Source organism: Mustelus asterias, chromosome 8, assembly GCF_964213995.1.
Source record: "Mustelus asterias chromosome 8, sMusAst1.hap1.1, whole genome shotgun sequence".
NCBI classification, from domain to species: domain Eukaryota; kingdom Metazoa; phylum Chordata; class Chondrichthyes; order Carcharhiniformes; family Triakidae; genus Mustelus; species Mustelus asterias.
The window spans coordinates 31,123,549-31,143,107 of NC_135808.1; the positions used below are offsets into that span (position 1 = coordinate 31,123,549).

Consider the following 19,559-nt stretch of genomic DNA (forward strand, 5'->3'; position numbering starts at 1 on the left):
GGACCCGGGTTCAATTCCCGGCTTGGGTCACTGTCTGTGTGGAGTCTGCATGTTCTCCCCGTAACTGCGTGGGTTTCCTCCCACAGTCCAAAGATGTGCAGATGAGGTGGATTGGCCATGCTAAACTACCCCTTAGTGTACAAAGAAGTGTAGGTTAGGGGAATTAGATGACAAGTAAAATACTCAATCCAAGAGTCAGTGCAGACTGGATGGGCCGAATTGCCTCCTTCTGCATTTTAGAACTTCAATGATTCTCTGGAATGAAGGCATTGAAATGTTTGTAATATTCTCAGTACTGTGTTGAAGAACCTCAAAACGCATCTTAATCTCTGGAGAGAATGAGAATATCATTGCAATTTCCTGTTATAGCAACTTGAAATGTTTTTGTCATCTTTCAGAGAGTTTACGAATAAAGTATATATTTTCAAAAGTAGGTTTGTATTCTTTGTTCATCTTTCTGTATTAAATTTGATCTGCCACACATCCGCCCATTCTGCCTGGTGTCTGTATCCTTGAAGTCTACTTCTCCTCACAGCTCACGAGGTGAGCAAGTTTCACGAGGTGCACAAATTGTGAAATTGCACCCTGCGCACACAATCTCAGAATTGCGCAGAAGGTGTGCGCACCAGCTCTACAAAGGGGCATGATGACTGAGTGCCATACTCCTGCCTTTTCCCCATAACTCTTACACTCAGGGCCTAGATCATTAACATGAGATCGAGAAATGGTCCAACCAGGGACCCTGCCGCCCACCCAATTTTCCTGGGCCCTGCCTGAGGCACCCCACTACATACCCAACTCCACTCTAAAACTTCCTGTCAACGGACCAATTCCGTATGCAGGCTGCCATTGCCCCGTTTTATTCCATCCAATAAATACAAGCTGCTTTTTTTCCCTTTAATATAAGGTGCAAATGAAATAGACACGCACACAGTAAATGGAGATAACGACAGATGGGTGGGTACATAGAGGGCAAAGGAAAATACTTAGAGTTGTACATGCGGAAATAATGACAAAATAGCACGTTTTTAAAAGGCCCCAAAATATAGCGTCAGGTACGTCATTAAGCTGCAGATCAGCCCTGACAAAACTGACTTTAGCGTATTTGATGTGTTAACTGCATCTTGTACAATGTAATAATCCGCAATGATCTTGTACAATGTCAGTAATAATCCGCAATGATGCTTAAAGTTTAGTAATGGCAGCAAGTTTCTACACTATAAACCCACCCCATCTAAAATCTTATTGCGACTGGATGGATAGTCTCCTGAGTAAATCCCATTAGTAATCACCTAATTTCTAAAGAGCCAGAACACCATATATCGTACCCGCGGTCGCCCCGGAACACTCCTTCTTACCTTGTACTTTCTCACCGCGTCCGCCACGGGCAGGAAGCTGTGTCCTGAGTGTGAGGGTGAATCTCGACAAATGACACAGATCAGAGTCTGATCGTCCTCACAGAAGAGTTTCAGCTTCTCATCGTGTTCCTCGCAGTGAGAGCCCACCGCCTGTGGCGCCGGGTTCACTTCCAACTGTCTGGCTTTCTCACAGAGATTGGCCAACACCCTGGCATTTTTAAACGACCTCTGGGGGAAAACTGCCCGGCATTCCGGGCAGGAAAACTTCTTCCTCCGGCTTTCCCAACATTTCTCTATACAGGATTTACAGAAGTTGTGATCACAGTCCAGCCGCACCGGCTCCACAAACAGAGCCAGGCAGATGGAGCAGGTTAAATCCTCACTCAGAGTTAAGACCTGCTTGTTAGCAGCCATGTTCTCTGTACTGGAATCCACATTTTCACTTTCATTTCTTCATTGATTGAAGGTCAAAGAGCAAATTAGCGAACATTTCTTCTTGCAATTAGGGGATGTGGGCTGGGCCAGGTTGTGGTGTTTCCAGGTATCTGTTGCTTTTGTCTTCGATGGTAGAGGTTGTGGATTTGGGGGGGTGAAAAACAGATGGGAATGTTGCTTCTGCAGAAAAATCACAAGACTGACCCACAGTGTGTGTGTATGTAATAAGATCAAACAAACAAAAGATGTGGTTAACGGTTAACTGATGGAACTAGAAAAATCGCTGACAACTGCAGTTAGCACACACAAGAAGCTTGCACAAGAATAGATAATCAAATAAGGCGTAAAACAAACACGAGTAAGGGGTAAAGGGATTAGAGGAGTGGAATAAGTAAACAAGGGCAGAGAGAATAGACCTAGGATAGGCTTCCTCAAATGGCAATATAACCTAATCATGGAAGGGAAAGGCGTGGAGAGACTCAAAACTGCTGTATAAAAATGAGCTGAGTATGTTTGCTGGGTGTGCCTACTTATCGGACACCCGCTCTTGCAAGAACGTTTGAATAAAACCACTGCTTCAGAATTTGACTCGAGAAAAATTATTAAAGAGTGAGCTGCGTTTCTCACAGAGGGCGCTCCCTCAGGAATTCCTGCAGTGCATCTTGGAGACAGTCACACAGCTGCTATGGTTTATCGGTGGTGGAGGGAGCGAATGTTAGTGGAAGGGGTTAGCAATCAAGCATGGCTGCTTTGTCCTGGATGCTGTCTAGTTCTTGAATGTTGTTGGAGCTGCACTCATCCAGGCAAGTGGAGAATATTCCATCACACTCCTGAAATTCATAACTTATTTCATAAAGTTTTATAGCACAGAAAGAGGACCTGAGGCCCATCATGTCTGCATTGGCCATCAAACACCTATCCTAATCCCATTTTCCCACTCTTGCTCCATAGCCTTGTATGTTATGGTATTGCAAGTGCTCATCTAAATGCTTCTTAAATTTTGTGAGGGTTCCCACCTCTCTCACCCTTTCAGATAGTGTTCCAGATTCCCACCACCCTCTGGGTGAAAATGTTTTTCCTTAAATCTCCTGCTCTTACCTTAATTCTATGCCCCCTAGTTATTGACCCCTCTATGAAGCAGGAAAAGTTTCTTCCTTGTTACCCTATCTCTCTTATAATTTTGTACACTTTGATGAGTTCCCCCCTCAGATTTCTCTGCTCTAAGGAAAACAATCCAGCAGCCTCTCTTCAAATCTAAAACTCTCCAGCAATAACCTTTGCATTCTTTCTAGTGCAATCACATCCTTCCTTTAGTGTGATGATCAGAATTGCATTCAGTACTCGAGCTGTGGTTTTATACAGCTTCATCATAACCTCCCTGCTCTTATGCAGGTGGACTGGGTAAATAATGTTGCCAGTGGACCCAAAGAAAGGGAATTCATTGAATGTTTACAGGACGGCTTTTTGGAACAGCTTGTGATGGAGCCCACGAGGGAACAGGCTATTCTGGACTTAGTGTTATGTAATGAGCCAGACGTGATAAAAGATCTTAAAGTAAGGGAACACTTAGGAAGCAGTGATCATAATATGGTAGAATTCAGTCTGCAATTTGAAAGAAGGAAGGCAGAATCAGATGTGAAGGTTCTACAGTTAAATAAAGGTAATTACAGGCGCATGAGGGAGGAACTGACAAAAATCGACTGGAAGCAGAGCCTAGTGGGAAAGACAGTAGAACAGCAATGGCAGGAGTTTCTGGGAGTAATTGAGGACACAGTGCAGAGGTTCATCCCAAACAAAAGAAAGGTTATCAGAGGGGGGATTAGGCAGCCATGGCTGACAAAGGAAGTCAGGGAATGCATCAAGGCAAAAGAGAGAGCCTATAATGTGGCAAAGAGTAGTGGGAAGTCAGAAGATTGGGAAGGCTATAAAAACAAACAGAGGATAACAAAGAGAGAAATAAGGAAGGAGAGGATCAAATATGAAGGTAGGCTAGCCAGTAACATTAGGAATGATAGTAAAAGTTTCTTTAAATACATTAAAAACAAACGGGAGGCAAAAGTAGACATTGGGCCGCTCCAAAATGACGCTGGTAATCTAGTGATGGGAGACGAGGAAATAGCTGAGGAACTTAATAAGTACTTTGCGTCAGTCTTCACAGTAGAAGACATGAGTAATATCCCAACAATTCAGGAAAGTCAGGGGGCAGAGTTGAATATGGTTGCCATCACAAAGGAGAAAGTGCTAGAGAAACTAAAAGGTCTGAAAATTGATAAATCTCCGGGCCCAGATGGGCTACATCCTAGAGTTCTAAAGGAGATAGCTGAAGAAATAGTGGAGGCGTTAGTTATGATCTTTCAAAAGTCACTGGAGTCAGGGAAAGTCCCAGAGGATTGGAAAATCGCTGTTGTAACCCCACTGTTCAAGAAGGGAACAAGAAAAAAGATGGAAAATTATAGGCCAATTAGCCTAACCTCAGTTGTTGGCAAAATTCTAGAATCCATCGTTAAGGATGAGATTTCTAAATTCTTGGAAGTGCAGGGTCGGATTAAGACAAGTCAGCATGGATTTAGTAAGGGGAGGTCGTGCCTGACAAACCTGTTAGAGTTCTTTGAAGAGATAACAAATAGGTTAGACCAAGGAGAGCCAATGGATGTTATCTATCTTGACTTCCAAAAGGCCTTTGACAAGGTGCCTCACGGGAGACTGCTGAGTAAAATAAGGGCCCATGGTATTCGAGGCAAGGTACTAACATGGATTGACGATTGGCTGTCAGACAGAAGGCAGAGAGTTGGGATAAAAGGTTCTTTCTCAGAATGGCAACCGGTGACAAGTGGTGTCCCGCAGGGTTCAGTGTTGGGGCCACAGCTGTTCTCTTTATATATTAACGATCTAGATGACGGGACTGGGAGCATTCTGGCCAAGTTTGCCGATGATACAAAGATAGGTGGAGGGGCAGGTAGTATTGAGGAGGTGGGGAGGCTGCAGAAAGATTTAGACAGTTTAGGAGAGTGGTCCAAGAAGTGGCTGATGAAATTCAATGTGGGCAAGTGCGAGGTCGTACACTTTGGAAAAAAGAATAGAGGCATGGACTATTTTCTAAACGGTGACAAAATACATAATGCTAAAGTGCAAAGGGACTTGGGAGTCCTAGTCCAGGATTCTCTAAAGGTAAACTTGCAGGTTGAGTCCGTAATTAGGAAAGCAAATGTAATGTTGTCATTTATCTCAAGAGGCTTGGAATACAAAAGCAGGGATGTACTTCTGAGGCTTTATAAAGCACTGGTTAGGCCCCATTTGGAGTACTGTGAGCAATTTTGGGCCCCACACCTCAGGAAGGACATACTGGCACTGGAGCGGGTCCAGCGGAGATTCACACGGATGATCCCAGGAATGGTAGGCCTGACATACGATGAACGTCTGAGGATCGTGGGATTATATTCATTGGAGTTTAGGAGGTTGAGGGGAGATCTGATAGAAACTTACAAGATAATGAACGGCTTAGATAGGATGGACGTAGGGAAGTTGTTTCCATTAACAGGGGAGACTAGGACGCGGGGGCACAGCCTTAGAATAAAAGGGAGTCACTTTAGAACAGAGATGAGGAGAAATTTCTTCAGCCAGAGAGTGGTGGGTCTGTGGAATTCATTGCCACAGAGGGCTGTGGAGGCCGAGACGTTGAGCGTCTTCAAGACAGAAATTGATAAATTCTTGATTTCTCGAGGAATTAAGGGCTATGGGGAGAGAGCGGGTAAATGGAGTTGAAATCAACCATGATTGAATGGTGGAGTGGACTCGATGGGCCGAATGGCCTTACTTCCGCTCCTATGTCTTATGGTCTTATGGTCTTATGGTCTTATAGTCTATGCCTTGTCCATTAAAGGCAAGTATTCCATTTGTTTTCTTAACCACCTTATCTACTTGTCCTGCTGCATTCAGGGGCCTTTGGACATGCACCCTATTAGAGGGGGAATTAATGAATACGGTTTATTGCAATTCCTTAGAACAAAGTGAGTATGTGTTATTAAGGGATCAAAATCATAGCATCCCTACAGTGCAGAAGGAGGCCTTTTGGCCCATCGACCCTACATCGATAACAATCCCAACCAGGCCCTATCCCTGTGACCCCACATATTTACCTTGCTAATCTCCCTAACACTAAGGGGCAATTTATCATGGCCAATCCACCTAGCCTGCACATTTTTGGACTGTGGGAGGAAACCGGAGCACCCAGAGGAAACCCACGCAGACATGGGAGGAAAGTACAAACTCCACACAGACAGTGACCTGAGGCTGGAATTGAACCTGGGTCCCTAGTGCTGTGAGGCCGCAGTGCTAACCACTGTGCCACGATGTTGCCCATAAAGGTTTCTCAATAAAGGTCTCATCACAATGGACTAGGGAATCTATCTAAAACTGTTAGAAACTTTAAGTAAAATTCTACATTCAGGGGAAAAGAATATGTTGATATAAACAAAACCTGCTTCCGTGGGTGAACAGCTAGCTAGTATGCCTGATGACCTTTGTACCAACTCAAGCTAAAAGTACAAGGTCAAGCCTAGTAACAACAGATCATTCTTGGAGCAACAGACACCCTGACTCATGATGTCTGTAAAATGTGAATCGAAAATAGGCACTGCTGGAATTTAAAACAATATACCGCTTACATGATTTTTCACTGCAAAATATATGTCATGGTTCTTCAGCTGGGCAGAGCGTGCATATACTTGAAAAATAAAGTGATCATAACATATTCTGAATCTCCTGTGATTAGCTCACAATCAGCGATAAGAACTCCAAAGTCCCTCTGGTCCTCTGTACTTCCTAGCATCTTACCATTCATTGAGTATTCCATTGCCTTGTTAGTCCTCCCAAGATGCATCACCTCACACATGACCACTGGAAATATTTAAGCCAATTCTTTACAGCCAGTAAAATGCTTCTTGAAGTACGGCAAAGATTGAGATGTAGAAAATGTAGCTCACAGAAAATTTATACGAATGTGATGATAACTGGATAATCTTTTTTTTTGTGGTGACATTGATTGAGGTATTGGCCAGAGCACCAGCAATAGCTTTCCTGGTCTGCTTAGGAACACTAGGAGCAAGTAAGCCATTAGACCCCTCAAGCCACTTTGCCATTCAAACAGATCATAGCTGACCTCTTGCACCTCTTTTGCAGTTTATCGTCTCATCTGAAAGGCAAATACTTCTGACAGTCCTGCTGCCAAGTGTTCACTTTGATTTGTGTGTGCAGGCCCTTGAGTGGGAATTGAACCTTGAACTTCTGTGATTCTGTGACAAATGCACTACCAACTGACACACGGGGTCCATAACAAAGAAGGGTATTTCCATCACTTGTTAGTGTTACATTGATGGGAGTAAAGAGGTGTCCAGTTCACCAGGGGTACAGATCATTGACAACCTGTTCGGGTCCCTCCATGCCGGTGCTATAGTTAAGAAAGCCCACCAACACCTCTAATTTCTCAGGAGGCTAAGGAAATTTGGCATGTCCGCTATGAATCTCACCAATTTCTACAGATGCACCATAGAAAGCATCCTTTTTGAATGTGACTCCTGCTCTGACCAAGACCACAAGGAACTTCAAAAGGTTGTAAATGTAGCCCAATCCATCACGCAAACCAGCCTCCGACCCATTGACTCTGTCTTCACTTCCCGCTGTCTTGGAAAAGCAGCCAACATAATCAAGGATCCCATGCACCTTGGACATACTGTCTTCCACATTCTTCTGTCGGGAAAAAGATACAAAAGTCTGAGATCAAGAACAGCTTCTTCCCTGCTGCCATTAGACTTTTGAATGGACCTACCATCTATTAAGCTGATCTTTCTCTGTACCCTATCTGTAACTGTAACACTATATTCTGCACTGTCTCCTTTAATTCTGCCCTATATACTCTATGAACGGTATGCTTTGTAACTATAGTGTGCAAAAAACAATGGGCATGATTCTCTCAAAAAAATTCTAAATGCCGAATTTGCATAAAAACTGGAGTAAATCCTGCTGGTTTTTTAGTGGATTTTTCAAAATGAATCTCACACACCCTGAGCACTGCAGAGTGCCCTAGCATGAATCATTCCAAGAATCAATGGGCAGGGCATGTTCCTGCTGGGGAGTTGGCAACTTAGTGCTGAGTGGGCCATTGCGCATGCATTCACCCTGTCAGAGAGAAGATATGAGCAGTATGAGAAGTATGAGCATCCCGCCCCAGAATGCTGTCCCTCTGACCCTCCCACGCCCTTTTCACTGGCTTCCTGGAAGGCCCCAGGCCAGCCCTGACCGTGCCCCCCCCCAACCCCATGCCCCTGGCAGTGCCAATCTCCAGATTCCACCTCCCTTCCACAGTCCTAACACCCCCTCACATCCCGATGTCCCAAACCCCCCCTCCCCGGCAGGCCAAACCCCCCCCACCCTCCAACACTAAGGCTAGCCCCAATCAGCCCTTCCCTCTCTCTATCATTGATCCTGACTGCAGAGTGGCAGCGGGACCCCCCACACCACTGATCTGTCCACATAGGCCTCATCCTCCTCTGGCCCTATCCCCTTGTCACTGCCTGATGCCCGGTGGACAATGCCATGGTGCTCCCTGTCTATTGCCGCTTTGCCCCTTGAGCAGTGCCGGGAAGCCAGTGTGGCAAAGTCTCAGGGGGGACCCCCCTTACCCCGAGCTTCTGGGAGGCCTCCAATGGCCTCCCTTCACTCCAGCAGGGTCGGGCTGCCAGTTCCCCATTAGTGGGGAGCTATTGTAAACCCCACTGGCGAGGGGCAGGGAGTGGTGGTGAGGCTAGCAGGCCCAGAGACTTCAGTTCCGGGCCTGCTAATGACATTAAAATTTGAAGAAGGGAAAGGGTTAATGTTTTTTGTACTCAATGTATTTTGTGCCTAAAAGGTTGAACTTTGTATCTGGAATGTATCATAAACATATTGTTTACTTGTGGCTAGTCATCCCTTTTTTATATTGCTCCTGGTAGTAGCATAAGCCATTTGTTCATGTCCTTCATCTTTTACTTTAGTATAAGCCATTTGTTCATGGTTCTCTCGCTTGTTTATATCATTCTGATAAAACAGACAGTTGAATATAGATGTTAGGAGGCTTTCCCGGAGGCTTGTCTGTGATTTAAGCAGAGGAAGCAGCCACCAAATGGTAGAGTGCAAGAATGGCCATTTGAAGGAGGACTCCCACTGGGACAGTTGCACTCAGTCACTCAGTCACTTCAAAGGAAACGCTGCGGGAAGAGCAGGGGACCAGAGATGACACCTTGACTGCAATGACCAGAAGAATTGTGCTTTATGACCCAAGGATACCAGATGGTTTCTAACCATGATCCAAAGACTATCAGAAGCTGTTAAAGGAACTATAATTTACGATCAAGGACTGTTAACTGGACTTTGCTTCATGACTTGTATTGGGAACCCTGATGTATAAATATCCATGTTTCTTGTGTTCAGAGAGAACTTTGGCTTCCACTTTCAAGGGGTCAAGTTCTCCCATAAGCTTATGAAAATAAAGCCTGACTGTATTTTTGACTCATATCAGCCTATAGAGGTATAATTTCCGACTTCAGTTTTGGTGCCGAAACCCGGGACAAAAAAACCCCGGATGTTTGTGGGACTCTTTTTGCAGGCCCAGGTTGAATGGCCACAACCTGTGCACTGGAATAGAGTTCTGAACCTAATAGGGTGAGTCAAATTACAGTGGGCCGATCATGTGTGGTGAGTGTGTGTGAGAGTGAAAAGCATCTGAGCTGAACACATGCGGACAAGGAGGCATTTGTCTGTTATGGATTCTCAAGTGAGTGTAAAGACTGGAGAAAGGTTGCCTGAGATGTGATGTTCAGACGTGAGTGAGAAAGAAACTGTGTGAGAGAGAAACTGTCTGAGTGATCACTGGAATAGTGTAAGCTTAATAGTGTAAGCGGTGGTACGGAGGGATTTGATCACCCCTGACAGGTAACACCGGACTCTGATAAGAGCGACCTAGGAGTGGGAGAGTGAGAAGGGAGAATAGAAGGCTCCAAGTGGTGAGTATAAAACTTATCTGTATTATGGTGGGATCACAAGTACAAGGACAGTGGGGACTACCGGAATCCCTGATAAATGAGTGTATGACTGAGAGGAACAAATTCATTAAACAGATGAGAAAAGGGGGGTGGAACTTATCCTACCCTCTGGGCCAACAGCATAAGTGGTTGAGTAAAGAAAAGAGAAACATGACAAAGAAAATAGGAATATTGTTAATACATCAGTTAGCTGGACTAATTGAGCAAGTCGTTGCCTCTACTCAAAAGTGGAGTGAGGATAAAGAAAGGATTAGGGAGTTAGAATGCAGAGTAAGGGGACTGGAGAAACAAAACCAAGTATTAGAAGAACAGCAATGGAGAGGGGAAACCATTCCTCTACCTCCTTATGAGTCCATACAACAGGAACTAAACACTCTTCCAGAGGAATGGGACGCCCGAGAACACAACTTAGTGCCAGTAACCCAAGGGGGAACAGATACACAGCCAAAAGTAAATTATGAACCTTTCACCCTGGGTGAGAGGCAGCAGATAATGGTTTCCCTGGGTAAATTACAACCTAGAAGCGCAAACACTAAATTCTGGGAAGAATTAGACACAATTTGGGTAGGACACCAATTACACCTGAGAGACGTACACCAGCTGGTAAGGGCAGCCTGTCCAGCGGGTAAGTGGAGGCAGGTAGCAGGTAGACCCGCCGCTCCTCCAGCACAGGATTATAGTGGGGGACGGTGGACACATGTAGTCGCCCTAACATCAGAGATAGATGCCCAACAGACACCCTTCGCCCAGTTTAAAGTAGAAATTCTGAGAGTATTAGGGAATGCTCCCACTAACTGGAGCAGAATGACCACAACGAAACAGCTAAAAGGAGCTTCTGAATGTGGGGGATGGTTGTTCCAGGTACATCAGGAGTGCTCTGGACAAGGAAACCCAGGTCAAGGGGATCGAGCGTTCATCCAGGCTTTTAAGGATGAATTCTTTAGTGTTCACCAAAAACTCCTTGAAATGGGAATTCTCAGTACCCCGAACTATGATGAGTTGATAGAATGGGCGAATGGCATACCTGGAGGTGGATAGGAGAGATCTTAGTTTTTGTATTTCAGTGTGTTTGTGTGATCTGGTTTCTAGTCGAATGTAGGTGGTTGTTGTTGTATTAAATTGAGAGCAGGAATTGTTGAAACCTTTGTTCTTGTGGAGTGTTTATTGCGGGTAATAAATGACCTTAGTTTAGCCTCAGGAATGCTGGGGAGGTGTTAAGACTGTTAAAGATTAAAGTGATAAGATTTCTTGCATTTACTTCTGTTTTGAGTTTTACTTTCAGTTTGGAAGAAAGAAGAATAAAAGTGACTGTCTTAATCCAAGTTCTGTATTCTTTTAAATGTTTTACTTATATGTCAGTTTAAGATGTTAAGTTTGAATGAGTGGTGGAAGCTTCCATGTGTGTCTGTGTGTGTTTAACAGAGTTGTTTGTTTTGATGTGATTTTACAACTGTGGGTTTGATACAGAGTTTGAATAAAATTAGAAGATAAATTGAAGTTTCAAAATCAAAGTACATAATTTGAAGTTGGAAATAGCCAATTTGAATTTTGAATAAACCTGTGTTTGAATTTTGTTAAGAAAGGATTTTAAACCTTGGAGGGAACCATGTGCTCTCTCCTTTGTCTTAAAGTGAAGATTATGAGAGAATTAGTAGAGAAATTGGGAGAAGAAATTAAGTAATTTTATGGAAAAGTAGATAAGCAAGAACAAAAGAATGTCTATGAGTCAGTTTAACATATTTTAAGTTAAGTGAAATGAATTGTAATTCTGCTTATTTCACGTTCCAGCAGGAGATTAATCAATTAAATCTTAGTTGCCAATGCAAATTGCCCTTACAAATGTCTGATAGTTTAATGTTCTGTAACTGGTTAAAATTATGTACTGCCGTTGGAATTTTATGTGCTATCTATTGTTCAAAGTTTGCCAAATATTGAGCACTGTCAAGCTTAAAATCTAGCCAGTTAAAATCAAACCAAAAGGTTTCTGATTAATTAACTAGTGTGTATTGTACCTGCTTTGGTTTTGATTTGGCGCCTGTTGTTTTCCTCAAGTGCGGGGGGGGGGTTTTATCTGGAGCTTGGTTTAAATTGGAAACGGATTGGATTAAAGGGGTTTGGATATCACAGTTATGGTGTGTAAAGTGGTATGATACAACTGCCGCTTGATTATTTTTATCATACAGTATAGCACTGCTATATCGACCCGGAAATAAAATCAAATTCTGAAAAGCATTCACCAATTTTGTATAATATAGTTATATATTATATGTTGTGTATTGATAAAACATAATTCTGTAGGAGCTTCCTGTTTTCCTCGCCATACAAATGATTAAACTAGAGATAATATCAGGGTACATTATATAAAGATTGGAGCTGTATGGTATGTGATTTTAATGGGGAATGCGATGTTTTTTGATGAGATTATTTACAAATGAATGGATGTCCAACTACAGCCAAAAAACCAGTTTAAAGTGTTATTTAATTCACACTAAGCTTTCTATGGAAGGGGGGTGTGTAGTTAAATGTATAATGTACTAGCTAAAGCCATACAGACATCGGGGAAATTGTGGACAGAGATATTGCCCACTATACTGATGAGATTAAGAATTACCACAAACCGGACAACCGGATTAACCCTTATGAATTAATGACAGAATGGGTGATGATGTAGGTTCACTAAAAGATGAATTCAGGAGATATATTTTGGAACTAAGCACCCAACTTAAAGGCTTGCGCAAATTGGTAAAAGACAATCTGGAACAAAGAGACACAGAGAGAGAGAGAGCTTGAAATGCTCCCTGACGGGCAGGAAGTTGCGTCCAAGTAAAAGCATTACTTGACAAACCTGGGTTCGACCCTCAATGGGAGGGCCCCTATAAAGTTAAAATTGTGTAGTGTGCTTAATTCACAGATATGCGAGACGGTTGACCTCCAAGCAAGCTGAACGGGTTCGCGGGCAGTGGCGCGCGGGCGGTATAGCCTTTGGACCATTGTATAACGGTCGCGCGGGTTATTAGTTAAGTGATAGGATGATTTTCTTGCTGCTTCTCACGACCCTTGCCCTGCTAGTTACGGAGGGGAAGTATAGATGGAATTGTGTAGACTTGAGGATAGAGCATCGCAAGCATGTAACGATGGCTCTGTCTATTGTAACCTTCTGACACATGGAATAAGTCCCTGGGAGGTAACCCGTAGGGACCGCTGCTTGGGATTCCTTAACCATGCCATGTTGCTAACTCTGTTGGAGGGGCGAGGTGATTGGGGTCTCCCATGCATGTAATGTGGTGTAACTGGAATTTTTGGTGTTTAGCTGAGGGACCGGGATGGATCTGTACCCGGCAACAGCAGAGGGCTCGGGAGGATGTGTACATCAACACGAGATTTGGTCGATCCAAGCAATCATTGTACCAATCCTCTAAAATCAGGCCCCATCACATGAACACTTTCATGTATATGTCTCACTTGTATGTATTGCAGTCAAAGTTTTGAGCAAGTGCTGGGTCTGCTCACATATTCCCATGCACGAAGGAAAGGGGGGAAAGTCCTTTATTCCCTATCCCTTTGTCAACTCCGGGAATAGTAGAGGGGATTTCGAATCAGAATGGAACCCACGATGGGACAAGGAAAGTGACATTTTAAAAAAAACCCCATCAGGCATGTTGTGAAAACCCAACAAGGGGGATCTATCTGCTTGGTAAGAAACGGAACCATACTTATTGGCCGTAGCTACTGTACCCAGCAGATTAATGTCACCAGTGATGCCTGGGCTTTGGCGCAACAGATTACAATCCATTACCCTACTGCTGATGTCCTGGTCAGCCTCTCCTCTACTTATATGAGCAGCATGGCTGCATATAATGGTACCTGTTGTGTGTGTGGAAACAATGCCGACCCATGGCTTCCTTGGGATTGGGTAGGATCGTGTTATTTAGTATATGTGGTACCCTATATTCACCGTTACTGAGACAGAATGGTTCTTTATGATAGCTTTCCCACTTTATGGGACAGCAAAAGCAGCACAGGAACTTATACATATGGCCTCGACCTTGGAGAGAATTGCAAATGAAACTAGAGACAGGTTCGAGGAGGTGAGCACAGCCTTCTCTGAAGTATCAGCTGAGGTTGTAGCTATCCGGACTGTTGCTTTACAGAACCGATTGACACTTGATTATGTGTTGGCTTTCCAGGGAGGAACGTGCGCGATAATTGAATCTGAATGCTGCACGTATATCCCAGATGTTTCGGAAAATGTAACTCGTTTGGCAGATCATATCAAACGAGTGACGATGACAATACAAGGTGAAGGGAGCCAATATCATAATTATAACCCTCCGGGATCACTGGGGCAATGGTTCAGGTCGTGGGAATCATATCTGATGCACAGGTTAATTGTATTAATTGTCATTGTTATCGCATGTTGTATTTGTATGGCATTATTGAACGCTTGTTGTAAAACGGTAACAGCCCGAATTATGCCGAGTGCAAGTGTACAGGCAGAAGGGACAGACTTCCTGATGAAGGAGGTAGGCCCATATGTATTGGTAACATTTGGCTCTGAGTTGGTCATGGGGCCATGTTTGCACTTGGCCTCTGACCAAAGGGGGAATTGAAGAAGGGAAAGGGTTAATGTTTTTTGTACTCAATGTATTTTGTGCCTAAAAGGTTGAACTTTGTATCTGGAATGTATCATAAACATATTGTTTACTTGTGGCTAGTCACCCCTTTTTTATATTGCTCCTGGTAGTAGCATAAGCCATTTGTTCATGTCTTTCATCTTTTACTTTAGTATAAGCCATTTGTTCATGGTTCTCTCGCTTGTTTATATCATTCTGATAAAACAGACAGTTGAATATAGATGTTAGGAGGCTTTCCCGGAGGCTTGTCTGTGATTTAAGCAGAGGAAGCAGCCACCAAATGGTAGAGTGCGAGAATGGCCATTTGAAGGAGGACTCCCACTGGGACAGTTGCACTCAGTCACTCAGTCACTTCAAAGGAAACGCTGCGGGAAGAGCAGGGGACCAGAGATGACACCTTGACTGCAACGACCAAAAGAATTGTGCTTTATGACCCAAGGATACCAGATGGTTTCTAACCATGATCCAAAGACTATCAGAAGCTGTTAAAGGAACTATAATTTACGATCAAGGACTGTTAACTGGACTTTGCTTCATGACTTGTATTGGGAACCCTGATGTATAAATATCCATGTTTCTTGTGTTCAGAGAGAACTTTGGCTTCCGCTTTCAAGGGGTCAAGTTCTCCCATAAGCTTATGAAAATAAAGCCTGACTGTATTTTTGACTCATATCAGCCTATAGAGGTATAATTTCCGACTTCAAAATTCAAATTAAAATATTTTAATGCTGGCATCGTCAGCTCCGTGCTGGGGATCGGTGTGGAACTGACGACGCCAGAATTCCGGCGGCCGGAGACACTTGGGGACCATGGCACTCAGCGGGGAACCCGCTAAACTGTTTCTGTTTATGTCTCCCAGTTCATTGGGCTGGGAGTGGGCTGGGAGAATTGCCCCTCATACTTTTCACTGCATACCAATGCATGTGACAATAATAAATCAAATCAAAAAATCAAAGTAAAGATTGCTGCATCAACTTCCTCAATGTTATTTATAAACATGAAAGAATTTTTTTAAAATTAAAAATACATGCTGCCTTAAAAGGTTTGAAACATTCAGTCATTTTCCTAATCACGATTTAAAATTGGTATTAAGGGACTGTGGGGGGGGAGAGATCCTGCCGATGGCGATCCCCACCCCTTCGCTGCGCAGGGTTCCCCTGTGGTGCCAGCGGAGTTGGAGGGAGGTATTAAGGGGGGAGGGAACCCTGCGCAGCGGAGGAGTGGGGATCGCCATCGGCAGGACCGGAAGATCCCTCCAGTAGGAAGGGCCGGAAGATTCAGCCCAGTCCTTTCCAGAGCACAGTAACTGGATGACTTGGGAGAGCGTTCACATCTCCCCCACTGGAATTTCCTTTGCCAAACCTCTCCAATCTGTCCTGTGGGTGCCGAACCCCTCCCACTGGAAACGTTTCATCCTTATTGACTCTATCAACACCCTTGGTGATGATAAATTCCCCGATGAAATCTCCCTCTTTACAATTTCTGCTCGTGAGAGAAATATTCCATCTAATTAAAGTCGCTCATCCCTATGGCCAGTCCGGTACATTCCCTCTGCATGCACTCCAAGGGCTTGGCGTTTGGGAAATGCCAAGGTTTCATTTTTATTGAACGATCCCATGTGAGTGCGACTGGGTAAAGGGACACCGAGCGGTGGTGGTGAAGCAGCCACTAGAGGGCAGCCACGTCCCATTCATTCCCCTGCCACACAAACCTTTCCCTTGGTCTCGTCTGTCCTCATAGATTCTTAGAAAACTTACAGCGCAGAAAGAAGCTATTGGGCCATCAAGCCTGCACCGACAACAATCCCACCCAGTCCTTAGCCCCACTAATCCCTAATTTACACACTAAGGGACAATTTAACATGGCCAATGCACCTAACCCACACATCTTCGGATTGTGGGAGGAAACCTGAGCACCTGGAGAAAACCCACACCGACACAGGGATAATTCCATACAGGCAGTCACCCGAAGCCGGAACTGAACCCGGGTCCCTGGCGCTGTGAGGCAGCAGTGCTAACCACTGTGCCATTGTACAACCTACCCTTCTTGTCTACATTTAAGATTCAATTACAAAGCAGCAGCTACCTGTTTCCGAATGGTTCACAGTATTCAAGCAGCACCCAGCCAGCATGGCAGAGTTATTGCGGATTTCACCTGCGATAGCAACAAGGAAGTAAAAGGAGAAACAATAAAATCTGGCATCGACTCTGTTTTTCTTTTGCCATAGCAACAAGCCTTGTGAGCAAGAAGCACGGGAGATTGTTACATTAGCTTATGGCTTAAGGGGGCTAATGCGAGCTGAGTGCTGGTTAATAGGCCGAAACCAGAGAAGGGCAAAAGGTGTGACTTTTGGATTCAGTGTATAGCCAATAAAGTGCCACCAGGATCACTGTCTGAGCCTCAGCTATTTACAGAGTAAAGTTCCCTCCACACTGTCTCCATCAAACACTCCCAGGACAGGTCCAGCACAGGGTTAGATACAGAATAAAGCTTCCTCTGATATCCAGCACAGGGTTAGAAACAGAGTAAAGCTCCCTCTGCACTGTTTCCATTAAACACTGTAAGAAGTCTCACAACACCAGGTTAAAGTCCAACAGGTTTATTTGGTAGCAAAAGCCACTAGCTTTCGGAGCACGGCTCCTTCTTCAGGTAAGTGGGAGTTCTGTTCACAAACAGGGCATATAAAGACACAAACTCAATTTACAAAATAATGGTTGGAATGAGAGTCTTTACAGGTAATCAAGTCTTAAAGGTACAGACAATGTGAATGGAGAGAGCATTAAGAAGTCTCACAACACCAGGTTAAAGTCCAACAGGTTTATTTGGTAGCAAATACCATAAGCTTTCGGAGCACAGCTCCTTCGTCAGATGGGGTGGATATCTGTTCTCCAACAGTGCACATACACAGAAATCAAGTTACAGAATACTAATTAGAATGCAAATCTCTACAGCCAGCCAGGTCTACCCACATTATCTGTACCTTTAAGACCTGGCTGGCTGTAGAGATTTGCATTCTAATTAGTATTCTGTAACTTGATTTCTGTGTCTGTGCACTGTTGGAGAACAGATATCCACCCCATCTGACGAAGGAGCTGTGCTCCGAAAGCTTATGGTATTTGCTACCAAATAAACCTGGTGTTGTGAGACTTCTTACTGTGCTTACCCCAGTCCGACGCCGGCATCTCCATATCGAGAGCATTAAGCAAAGGTTAAAGAGATGTGTATTGTCTCCAGACAGGACAGTTAGTGAGATTTTGCAAGCCCAGGCAAGTCGTGGGGGTTACAGACAGTGTGACATGAACCCAAGATCCCAGTTGAGGCTGTCCACATGTGTGCGGAACTTGGCTATCAGTTTCTGCTCTGCGACTCTGCGTTGCCGTGTGTCGTGAAGGCCGCCTTGGAGAATGCTTAGCCGAAGATCAGAGGCCGAATGTCCGTGACCGCTGAAGTGTTCCCCAACAGGAAGAGAACACCCTTGCCTGGTGATTGTCGAGCGGTGTTCATCCATCCATTGTCGTAGCGTCTGCGTGGTCTGCCCAATGTACCATCCCTCGGGACATCCTTTCCTGCAGTGTATCAGGTAGACAACGTTGGCCGAGTTGCAAGAGTATGTACCATGTACCTGGTGGATGGTGTTCTCACGTGAGATGATGGCATCCATGTCGATGATCCAGCACATCTTGCAGAGATTGCTGTGGCAGGGTTGTGTGGTGTCGTGATCACTGTTCCCCTGAAGGCTGGGTAGTTTGCTGCGGACAATGGTCTGTTTGAGGTTGTGCGGTTGTTTGAAGGCAAGAAGTGGGGGTGTGGGGATGGCCTTGGCAAGATGTTCGTCTTCATCAATGACATGTTGAAGGCTCCGGAGAAGATGTCGTAGCTTCTCCGCTCCGGGGAAGTACTGGACGATGAAGGGTAACCTGTCCGCCGTGTCCCGTGTTTGTCTTCTGAGGCGGTCAGTGCGGTTTTTCGCTGTGGTGCGTCGGAACTGCCGATCAATGAGTCGAGCGCCATACCCTGTTCTTATGAGGGCATCCTTCAGCGTCTGCAGGTATCTGTTGTGATCCTCCTCATCTGAGCAGATCCTGTGTATACGGAGGGCTTGTCCGTAGGGGATAGCTTCTTTAACGTGTTTAGGGTGGAAGCTGGAGCAGTGGAGCATCGTGAGGTTATCCGTGGGTTTGCGGTACAGTGAGGTGCTGAGGTGACTGTCCTTAATGGAGATGCGTGTGTCCAAGAATGCAACCGATTCCGGAGAGTAGTCCATGGTGAGTCTGATGGTGGGATAGAACTTGTTGATGTCATCATATCGTTGTTTCAGTGATTGTTCACCATGAGTCCAAAGGAAGAAAATGTCATCGATGTATCTAGTGTATAGCATCGGTTGAAGGTCCTGTGCAGTGAAGAGGTCTTGTTCGAACCTGTGCATGAAGATGTTGGCATATTGAGGTGCGAATTTGGTCCCCATGGCTGTTCCGTGTGTCTTTATGAAGAACTGGTTGTTGAGGGTGAAGACATTGTGGTCCAGGATGAAGCGGATGAGTTGTAAAATTGCATCTGGAGATTGGCAGTTGTCGGCATTGAGTACTGAGGCAGTTGCAGCAATGCCATCGTCATGGGGGATGCTGGTGTAGAGTGCCAAGACATCCATTGTGACGAGGAGCGCTCCTGGTTCAACGGCTCCATGTGTGCTGAGTTTCTGTAGGAAGTCCGTAGTGTCGCGACAAAAGCTGGGGGTTCTTTGTACAATGGGTTTCAGGATGCCCTCGACGTAGCCGGAGAAGTTCTCGCACAGTTCCCATTGCCCGATACAATGGGACGGCTGGGTGTGTTTGCCTTGTGTATCTTGTGTAGGACATTTTCTTCCTTTGGACTCATGGTGAACAATCACTGAAGCAACTATATGATGACATCAACAAGTTCCATCCCACCATCAGACTCACCATGGACTACTCTCCGGAATCGGTTGCATTCTTGGACACACGCATCTCCATCAAGGACAGTCACCTCAGCATTCACTGTACCGCAAGCCCATGGATAACCTCACGATGCTCCACTTC

At 44.8% G+C, this 19,559-nt stretch overlaps 1 protein-coding gene across 2 annotated transcripts in view; it reads right to left on the minus strand.

Annotated features, from left to right (window-relative positions):
- LOC144496971 (zinc-binding protein A33-like) overlaps positions 1–2,262 on the minus strand; it is a 28,857-nt gene extending 26,595 nt beyond the window's left edge. For both annotated transcript variants that reach the window (XR_013498489.1, XM_078217630.1), the window contains exon 1: positions 1,359–2,262. Coding sequence is in view for 1 of the 2 variants with exons in the window: in XM_078217630.1 (XP_078073756.1) it covers positions 1,359–1,772 (414 nt within the window). In the remaining variant the exon portion in view is untranslated. The remainder of the gene's footprint in view (positions 1–1,358) is intronic.
- Positions 2,263–19,559: the final 17,297 nt, after the last annotated feature.